Source organism: Quercus suber, unplaced genomic scaffold (genome assembly GCF_002906115.3).
Source record: "Quercus suber isolate HL8 unplaced genomic scaffold, Cork oak 2.0 scaffold_247, whole genome shotgun sequence".
Classification (NCBI taxonomy): Eukaryota; Viridiplantae; Streptophyta; class Magnoliopsida; order Fagales; family Fagaceae; genus Quercus; species Quercus suber.
The window spans coordinates 315,672-326,263 of NW_027069703.1; the positions used below are offsets into that span (position 1 = coordinate 315,672).

Genomic DNA, 10,592 nt, shown 5'->3' on the forward strand with positions numbered 1-10,592 from the left:
GTGTGTAGAATTTGGCAAGTGGAGGTGGTTTTGGGTAGGTTTTTGAGACTCTAGTTTGATATGTGGCGTTTTCATGACGCATAACCTATGAAAACCCTCTTGCAAAGAGCACTTTAGACATTGTTAATACCCTCTGTAGAAACCTTTCCAACAAACGACTATAGTGCCATATCTCTCATTCAGTAATTGTGGTGGCATGAACTTTTTTCGTTTTTACAAAATGTCTTGGCTTTTAAGTTTCACCCAAAAGATACAATAAGCTACTAATAAAAGATTGATTCTTACAAGACTCGAGCCTTTCTTCCTTCAAAAGGCTATACTTAGCCAAAGGCCCAAAGTTTAAATTAAGAAAAAAAAGAAGAAAAAAAGAAGAAGAAGAAGGAGAACAATACAATTAAACAGTATGATTAGGAGCAATCCCCACTCCTCAAACTTTGTAGTAGATCTAAGTATCCAAAATGTTCAGGACTCATGTACCTGCAAATTTTGAATATAAAAGTTGGAATTTTAAGGTTAAAATTATGCTATATATGTACTACTCATAGCAGTTCATTAAGAAACTATAGAGAAATACCCGTGTCGAAACAAGAAATCAATGATGACAAGAGAGCAATTTGGCTTGAAAAACTGTGTCCTCTGTATGACGTTTGCTACATGTGTCACAGGAATCAACTTGAAGCTATCCACCTCTCCATCTGTCACTCAACAAGACATTTACAAATGAATAAAATCCTCTATAGGAAAACACAGTAAATCAAATAAAACAAATAGTCATTACTGAGATCAAATGACAAGAGTTGTCCTTAGGAACTGATAAGAGCAATTGAAGAAGCAGAGCTTGAATTGGCCTACCTTGATTCTCAGGTCTAAAGCTTGCAGGCAGCTTCAAATCATAACAAAATAGAACGTCTCTCTTATATCTGTAACCATCAATGTCCATATAGGAAACAGTGCCAACTGGTATAGCCCTGTTTATAATCTCATTAGTGAGAGAGAGAGAGTCCATTCTCAATCAAAGGCATCTGCCACGGCAAGGTAACATGATATGATAGTGAAATGGCAAATGAAAACTTACTCTTTAGAAATGGATTTGGGTATTCCAGCTTCCTCTTCACATTCCTTCACAAGATTCTCACCACAAGCAATCCCATAAGGCTGCCATTGCCAACATGGAAATATGAGAGCACAGAATTGTAATGAACGTAATATGAACCAGAAAGTATACTGTAGAATCGCTTATTCACACGAGCTTTATGGTTTGTTATTCTTGTTCAATGTGCATAAATTACTGAGCCTATTAAATTGCTTCTACAAAACAAAGTAATTACTTTCAAAAATTTGTAGCAAGGAAGAAATCCCCAGATTTCCACTTGCCTCAGGTTTTTAAACTATAATTCAATCATTACAAACCAGTCCTCCTGCAGCTAGCTGATCAAGCATCCCTGGATAAGTGGATTTCATTTGACTTCTCTTCCCTATCCATAAAAGTTTCTGCCCATCCTTCTCAACATAGCCATTCATTTGGACCCCATAAACCTGTATACAGGAATGCATATGAGAAAAGAATGCGTAACTTATATCCATCAGTAACATAATCGTAGAGTCAGGTTCATCAATCAAAAAGAAAAGAAAAAGGATGTATTGCTTGGCATGTTCAAAGATTGACTATCATTCAGCCATCAATCAGTGGTGCACACATCCAGGGACGAAATAAGATGGTAATAGTCACGTCCAAAGGCTTACCAAAGATTATAGTGCCAAAAAATAAATAAAGGAAGAAGTTTAAAGCCAGATGGACCAATGTACCAAAACTGACAATATTCCCACAGTTAATAATAAATCAAAAGGCAATCAAGAAGTCAAAAAGCACATATGTCGTACCTACTTAGCATGCAGTGAATTGCTCCTTTTTTATATACGAGTAAATGAATGACTAAAAAGCACAAAAACGGGCGCAACCCTAGTGCATGGGAAACATACAAGGATAAGCCAACAAGAAAAAACAAAGGAGAAAAGAAAAATAAGTAACACCTAAAATTCGGATGGTCTATAAAATATATGAAAGCTGTCGATGCACTTGAGCTTGAATTTGGTCTCACTCATCATATAAGCTCCATGTAAATAAGAATTTTAACTTTACCACTAAGAGCTCACTGTCTTCAAAAGTATGTGCATTTTTTAGTTGGCAGAAACACATTTTATGTTTATAGGTAAATACAACTCACGGCACTCACATGGAATTGAAACTATGTCCTCACAACCAGCCCAGTGTTTATGGAGGAAAGAGAAGCCATTTGGCCTAAAGATGATTGGCTTGATTAGCAGAAACCCAGATGTATAAGATAAATCTCACACTCTAATTTTATTTCAAAAAACTCAATTCATAGTCACTTATCTTTGAAAATCCCTTGGCTGAAACTATCATCAGACTTCTTTGACAAGATTGATTCAGTAGCATGTTTACTTTACTAAAAAACCCACGTGAAGCAAAATCACAATAAATTACCTGGCTTCACAGGAAAATGTATTCAATTAAATATTCAACTAATTAGTAGTAAATGTAGAGCTCATTGATAATTCCTTGAGGACATTTTTTTTTTTTTTTCTACAAATTTTCTGGTGAGGAGTATTTACATGTTAGCAGATAATGAAGAGGAAAAAAAAACAACATATGGTCAAGTTCGGCTGAGGTGCATGGGGAAATCAATTCAGAAGCAAAAGGTGAACAATAAGCATTCACCATTTTTTATTTTCGTTAATAAGTAGGAATTATGACAGAAACACCTTTTTTGAGGCCAGTCTAAGGCATTTTAGTCCTCAAAGAAAAAAATAATAATAAATAACTAAGGAATAGTTATTTCTGGAAACTACAAGTAGAGCATCAAAAAGATACCAAGTATTCACTATTGAGTTTGCTACTCAATTAAATGCATAAAAACTAAAGAAAACAACCTCTTTTTTTTTTTTTTCTTTTTAGAGGGACAAAAATTAAATAAAAAAGTTTCGAACCAAATCAAATTATAAGTGCCTAAAAAGATTTGAAAGGCAATTAAAAAAAATTAGGACTACTGATACTAGTGTCAACTATGTCTCAATACAACATTATATCCAAAAGAAAAGAGATTTCACAATTCCATAAAACACACCTTTATTCCAAAGTAAGGAGCTGCAGCACGTTCCAGTGAAAAAAAGATTGGTGCACCAAAGGATGATGTCACAGGGTACAGCTGATTGAAATTAGTGGAATACATAGTTAGCCTAGTGAACAAAGATCTTACTACAACTTGGACCCAAAGAATTTCAATCACATGTACACACATACACACAAAAACATTTACATTCCACTAGGACACATAAAAAATAAAAAAAATAAAAAGGAGGGAATCAATGCACCACTAAATTACAACCAGTACCTCGTTCCGTATACCTGGAATTAGTTCTTCCCCCAAACATTTGACCACATCTCCAACTGCATTAGTCCTATCATCGGGTGTCCTCAGCACCGGGTGTAAGGTCCCCCCCCCCCCCCCCCCCCCCCCCCACCCCCCAAAAAAACCAAAAAAAAAAAGGACTGAGCAATTCAATTCATAGGGGTTGTTTGGCAAGTCATAGAACCTGGCCAAGTTAGCCAACTAATCTCTTTTTATTTTTTTTCAGTTTAGTCAAATAAGCCTAAAGTCTAAACAACTAAATATATATAGAAATAAAATACCATTTCAATTAGAAATGGTTTCATTTTTTGTCCAAATTATATTAGAACTAAACCAACCCATCAGGGTGAAGCCTAGTGGTTGGAAGCTTGGGTTGAGCTGTAGACCCAAACATCCTTGGTTTGATCCTCACTAGGAGTTCTCCTGGATTACCTGGTAAAAGATTGTGGTGGGTGAGGTTGCGCATTCCTTTTATATATATATATTAGAACTAAACCAATTCTACATATATAAACTTAAACTCCACTTGTCCCAAAAACATAAGGTGTTAAGAAAATGTGAATTTAATCATTAAACTTAAACCATTATTCTAACACTCGCCCACACAGGTGAACCCAAAGTCTCAAACTCTCCCATGATAAGCGCGCCCAACGAATGGGATTTTTAACCTTTTAAATTGGAGGAAGAGTAGAGATACTGTTTTAACTTTTAACTCAGGACCAATTGTTCTAATACCAACATAAAATATCCGTTATCCCAAATGTTAGGAAATGATGAATTTAAACATCTAACCAACATTTAAACATATAGCTTGTCAAACATTTTCATGAATTTAATCAAAACAAATCAATGAAAATAGAAACTTCTTTTTTGAGCCTGCCTTACCCATTATGAATATAACCAGCAATTTGGTCTTCAATGACAAATGGAAGAAACTCAGATTGCTTTTCCTGCAACAAATTCAGACATTTTGTGTGGGCGTTTGGCAATTCAGACTGAAAACTGTTTCCCGTTCTTTCTTTTTTTTATTAGAATATCGCAGCAACCAAACATTAAGCTTAAATATTACTAATACTGAGGCTAAAATGCACATACAAAAGAATATTACCGATCCGCGATTGCAGAATTTGACTTTCTGGAAGAAGCCTGAGAGGTCCGAAGAATCATGCGGAACGCTATCCGGTTGAGAAATCCGAACGACGTCGTCCCAGGTGAATGTATTGGTGGCTGAAACTGAAGCTGAATGGGTACTGAATTTTACTAATTTATTAAATTTGATTGGAGTATGAGATAGAGAAGGAAGCGGTGTGGTAAATGTAATGGGAAAAGCATGAGAAGGTTTGGAGATGAAGAGGGAAGGGATTTTGTGAGAGAGGTGAAGATAATTGTAAGTGCTGCACGCCATTTCACGCAAGGGAAGGAGGATGTATGTAACGACTAACGACTAACGACTTCACTGGCAATCGAGTTTAGGCTTTCGAATGACGCCGTTTTATTAGGTTTTTTTGGGTAAATTTCAAAAAACTTATTTGTGATAATACCACAGAGGTCCAAAGTATTCTAAAGCTTACAAATTTAGAGGTAATTTTCCAACTAGCACGCATTTGGGAGAAAATATCATTAGTTAGTATATGTTAGAAATGATTCACTAAAATAGCATCTCGAGTCTTTTAAGCTCGAGTTTCTACTTTCTACAGTGAACTTGAGTCTAAAAGACTCGAGTTCAATGTGCTGGCACAAATGAGATGGAGTTTAAAATCTACGTGGAATTCAAGTTTTAGGCACTCGAGTAAAACTCAAGTTCCATGACACTTGAGTTTCATTTTTTCCTTCTCTGCTTTCCCCTTTGCCTTGTTCTCTTTGGACCACCATGGCCAACAATTTCTCTAACTCTCAAAACGCCAAACCCACTTCCGAAGACAACAACCCCAGAAAACAACAAAACCAAGCAACAATACCAAACAAAACATCAAACCCAAGACCACTCCGGTGCCGAGATCAATAAACCCAAGCTTAGAGAGTTGCTCAAGTGCTGAGATCGTGATTTTTGGGTTTGGGTTTTTGCTTCGGCGCGATGAATCCATGGGTGAAGTACAAGGAGAAAAGGAAGAACGGGGAGAACAAAGGAAGAAAAGAGAAAATGAAGAAACAGAACTCGAGTGTCTAAAACTCTAGTTCTATGTGGTTCCATGTGGAAAATCGTCCACGTCAGGTGTTTTCCATAGGGATGGCAATTTTGCCCTGTCCCGCTTAACCTGCCCCTCCCCGCTTCGCCCCACATAAGTTTTCCCCGCCTCGCAAAGGTGGTGGGGCGGGGATGGGGCAAGATTTTAGCCCCGCACCACGGGGTGGGGCGGTGATGGGTTTAGACTTTTTAGACCAACCCCGCCTCGCCCTGCCCCTCCCCATCCCCACTCCACCCTACCCCACCCCACCCCATGTTACTAAGGGGTTATAATTGTAAACTTTTCATACCTTAAAACCCTATTATTTAAACAAATATATCAATATTAGCTTATTTTATTCTACCTAATGTGATTCTCGCCTTTATTTTGTTGTGTTATATACTATGATTTTTTTTTTCTTGTGATTGTCTTGTTAAACACTTGGATATATTATTCAAATTTTTTTTTCCTAAAAATTGATTTGATTTGGTGGGATAAATTTAATTGTAATTTCAAGTATATTTTTATTAATGAAATAGGTTTTGATTTAAAAAAATTGTACTAGCTGTAAGGCAAATTAACAAAAAATAGAGTTTTATGGGGGTGGGGCGGGCTTCGTGGGGCCCTAAGGGGTGGGGATGGAGTGAGAAAGTTTTCCCCATCATGCGGGGTAGCGCAGGGATGGGATAAGATAAAACCTTGCAGGGTGAGGATGAAGACCCCATCCTTCGACCCCGCCTCGCCCCATTGCCATCCCTAGTTTCCCAGCGCCGGAACTCGAGGAGTTAAGACTTAAGTTCCACCCTAAACTTGATTTTTAAAACTTGAGATGCTATTTTCTAACTTTGTTTTGCCAACGTGCCCACTAATGATATTCTAAGAAATTTAAAGTTAAATGGAAAAAAAAAAAAATTTCTACAAATTTAGTCCTCAAAAAACAACTTTGTCCCTAACTTTTATTCTCTTCTTGCTCTTTCTCTCTTTTGTCTTTGTTCCTCTCCCGCTCTCTTAAACTCTCTTTTCTGAGTTCTCTCTCAGATCTCTCTCTCTAACCAGCAAAATGCACAACCTAACAAACTTTAAAGGAAATCAAAACTTTTACAAAGGATATAAATTGCAGTTTCATCTAATCAGTACTAACAAACCAAATAGGATAGAGGAAGCAAAGAAATTTGACTATACGAAGGTGGTCAACAATTGGAAGAAATCTCGGAAGAAATTAACTTCTTCATCTCCCAAAGATCAAGCCTTGAAACTTGAGTCTTGAGTCTTGAAATAACCTATAGAAGTATCCAAAAAGCAAGCTAGCAAAACCAAAAACATCATTTTGTAAATTTACAGTTTTGTCCTCAAGAATGTCAACCACTACCGAATCCCTAACCACCACACTCCAGCCATGGCATGATTTCCTTGACCCAACCTCGCTGAGCTTGCCGCCATCTCTCTCCAACACCACCAGCCAGTTGATCGTGATCTCTAGTGAGCAAGAAGAAGACGAAGAAGAATGGTTCCAACTGTAGACAGGGAAAATTCCCGACCTATCACAAGCTGACACATCACACTATTAAGTCCACAAAATACGGCCAATTACAAAGCGCCGCGTATTGCTGCTAGGTTTTGCTATCACTATTCAGAAACCAACAGAAATTTGCCAAGTGTCATGCAAAGACCAATCACACATCATCGCACGTGTAAGCAATGACATAAGCAGTCTCGCACGTGTAAGCGATGACACAATCAGTCGCACGTGTAAGCGATGACATAAGCGGACCAATCAAGCACTGCCACGTGTCACCAATCAAGCTCCGCCACGTGTCACTTACCTACCCCTAAACTCCTATAAATAGAAGCCTTCCTAAGGCATTTGGAGAGGATCAGATTTGAAGAGATCTAGAGATTTGGAGGGGACCAGGCCATTGGAAGCACTCAGAAGTCCAGAAGCTCTGCCGGAACCAAGCTCTAAAGCCTCCAAGAACTTCAAGAACTTCAACTTCGAATACGAAGAACATTCGAAGGAAAATCATCCAAATCATCCGCTTAGATCCAAAAGTCTGCGGGAATCAAGCCTAAAGTATCCGAAACATCAACAAATCACAAATCAGTGAAGCTCTACGGATCAAGCCTCTAAAGCCCCGAAGAACTTTCACCACAAACCTTCGAATTCTAGTTGTAAGGCAAATTAACAAAAAATAGAGTTTTATTGGGGGTGGGGCGGGGCTTCGTGGGGCCCTAAGGGGTGGGGATGGGGTGAGAAATTTTTCCCCATCATGCAGGGTGGGGCAGGGATGGGGCAAGATAAAACCTTGCGGGGTGAGGACGAAGACCCCATCCTTCAACCCCGCCTCGCCCCATTGCCATCCCTAGTTTCCCAGCTCTAGAACTCGAGGAGTTAAGACTTAAGTTCCACCCTAACTTGAGTTTTTAAAACTTAAGATGCTATTTTCCAACTTTGTTTTGCCAACGTGCCCACTAATGATATTCTAATAAATTTAAAGTTAAACGGAAAAAAAAAAAAAATTCTACAAATTTAGTCCTCAAAAGACAACTTTGTCCCTAACTTTTATTCTCTTCTTGCTCTTTCTCTCTTTTGTCTCTGTTCCTCTCCCGCTCTCTCAAACTCTCTTTTCTAAGTTCTCTCTCAGATCTCTCTCTCTCTAACCAGCAAAATGCACAACCTAACAAACTTTAATGAAAACCAAAACTTTTACAAAGGATATAAATTGCAGTTTCATCTAATCAGTACTAACAAACCAAATAGGATAGAGGAAGCAAAGAAATTTGACTATATGAAGGTGGTCAACAATCGGAAGGAACCTCGGAAGAAATTAACTTCTTCATCTCCCAAAGATCAAGCCTTGAAACTTGAGTCTTGAAATAACCTATAGAAGTATCCAAAAAGAAAGCTAGCAAAACCAAAACCATCATTTTGTAAATTTACAATTTTGTCCTCAAGAATGTCAACCACTACCGAATCCCTAACCAAAACGCTCCAGCCATGGCACGATTTCCTTGACCCAACATCGCTGAGCTTGCCACCATCTCTCTCCAACACCACCAGCCAATTGATCGTGATCTCTGGTGAGCAAGAAGAAGACAAAGAAGAATGGTTCCAACCTCGCTAAGCTTGCCACCACCTCTCCGACGCCACCAGGTAGTCAATCGTGATCTTCAGCGAGAAAGAAAAAGACGAAGAAGATTGGTTTCTGAAATGGGTATTTTCTAATTTGGGTTTAGAGAGAGAGATCTGAGAGAGAAGAAGAGAGTTTAAGAGAGGGGGAAGGGGAAGAACGGAAATTGAAGAGAGAAAGGGAAAGAAGAGAAAAAATTTAGGGACAAAGTTGTCTTTTGAGGACCAAATTGGTGGGTTTTAGTGAAAGCAGTGCTAAGAGTACTTGTAAGCTTGAGGAAATTGAAGATGAAGCAAGTGTAGTTCCAAACATAAAGAAGGCACAAGTGCAAGACTAAATAGAACGGTGTCGTTTAATTTTTAGTATATTGATATCTTGAGTCTGACACATATGCACGTTTGAGAGGCAGTTATATTTAAGTCAGTCTGTAACTAACTTTCCCTCCATAATATTGTGTATATATATAGTGTACAAGTCTCTGTATTTGGGTGTAATTCATTTTATATCAATACAATTGTTTCAGTTCAATAATTCATTCATTCTTTCTCTCTCTCTTCTCTCTCTTTGTTCTACTCTGTTCTTCGTTATTCTCTGTAATCTTTCATGGTATCAGAGCACTGATCTCTATCCATGGCTTCCACATCTGCAACTTCATCTTCAACCTCTGGTTCAACCCCTGCTGTGACTAATACAGCTTTACTTGTCAATACTTCGTTGCTTCTGCTATCAAACATGTCTTCGATGATGATTGTCAAGCTCGATTATAACAATTACACTGTTTGGAAGCATCAAATCGAGGTAATTCTTGAAACTTACTCTATGATTGATATTCTTGATGATTCAATCACTGTTCCAGAACGTTTTTTGAAGGATTCTTCTGGCAATCTCACTACTGAGATTAGCCCTAATTTCATTTCTTGGAAGAATCGTGAACAAGCAATGTTCACTTTTATCAATTCTACTTTATCACCTGCAATTCTTGCTCTCACTGTTAGGCAAAGATCTGCCAAGGGAGTATGGAAGGTGTTAGAAAAACGATTTGCCTCTGTGTCAAGATCTCATGTTATGAGTCTTCACAATGAACTGAATGCAATCAAGAAAGGAAATGATTCAATTGATGGATATTTCCAAAGGATCAAACAGATTCGTGATAGATTGACTGCTGTTTCTGTGATCTTGGATGATGAAGAGCTTCTTCACATAGCTCTTGATGGTTTATCTTCAGAACATGATTCTTTCAGTTCTGCAATCAGAACTCGCAGTGATGTATTGTCTGTTCAGGAGTTAAATACTTTACTTAATGCTGAGGAGAGAGTAATTAGGAAGAGATCTAATGGTCTAGTTCCTCCTTTAATGGCTATGAATGCCAATTTTCAGTCTCCACATCAAGGTTTTTCTAATCAGAGAGGCAGAGGGGGTAGATATTAAATCAGAGAGGAAGAGGTGGCAGAGGTAATCACAATGGATTTAACAACAATTATGGAGGTTTTGGTAGTTTTGGTCATCACAATAGATTTAACAACAATAACAATGGAGGTTTTGGTAATACTAGCTATCATCCTACCTCAGGGCAACATTCTAAATTACAAAATCCCTCTGGCCAACCTCAGTCAAACAGACCATTTTGCCAAATCTGTGGAAAGGGTGGTCACACAGCCCTTGATTGTTACCACAGAATGGACTTTGCATATCAAGGTAAGCATGCTCCAGCTAAGTTAGCTTCAATGGTGGCTAACTCATCTCAAGTCCAGAACTGCAATGGCTGGCTTACTGATACAGGCTGCTCAGATCATGTCACTCCTAATCTGTCACAGTTGAGTCTTCATCAACAACCTGTTGCAGGAACTGAAACAGTTTCAGTAGGCAAT

At 38.2% G+C, this 10,592-nt stretch overlaps 1 protein-coding gene across 1 annotated transcript; it reads right to left on the bottom strand.

Moving 5' to 3' along the window:
• Positions 1–144: 144 nt before the first annotated feature.
• LOC112028233 (nudix hydrolase 20, chloroplastic) lies at positions 145–5,154 on the bottom strand. Its single transcript, XM_065780812.1, has 9 exons — positions 4,540–5,154; positions 4,317–4,381; positions 3,414–3,510; positions 3,147–3,227; positions 1,411–1,536; positions 1,076–1,155; positions 853–968; positions 575–695; positions 145–477 (listed from the first exon to the last, which is right to left on the bottom strand). The coding sequence occupies exons 1-9, from the start codon at positions 4,834–4,836 to the stop codon at positions 408–410; spliced, it is 1,053 nt and encodes a 350-aa protein (XP_065636884.1). The 5' UTR covers positions 4,837–5,154; the 3' UTR covers positions 145–407.
• Between the last annotated feature and the right edge of the window lie 5,438 nt (positions 5,155–10,592).

Excerpts from the sequence above, each read along its gene's own strand:
- LOC112028233 (XM_065780812.1), bottom strand. The coding sequence starts at position 4,836 with ATGGCGTGCAGCACTTACAATTATCTTCACCTCTCTCACAAAATCCCT. Across the intron at positions 3,511-4,316 it reads GCTGGTTATATTCATAATGG|ACACCCGGTGCTGAGGACAC; the intron begins GTAAGGCAGGCT and ends GGGGGGGACCTT. Across the intron at positions 969-1,075 it reads CCCAAATCCATTTCTAAAGA|GGCTATACCAGTTGGCACTG; the intron begins GTAAGTTTTCAT and ends GATTATAAACAG.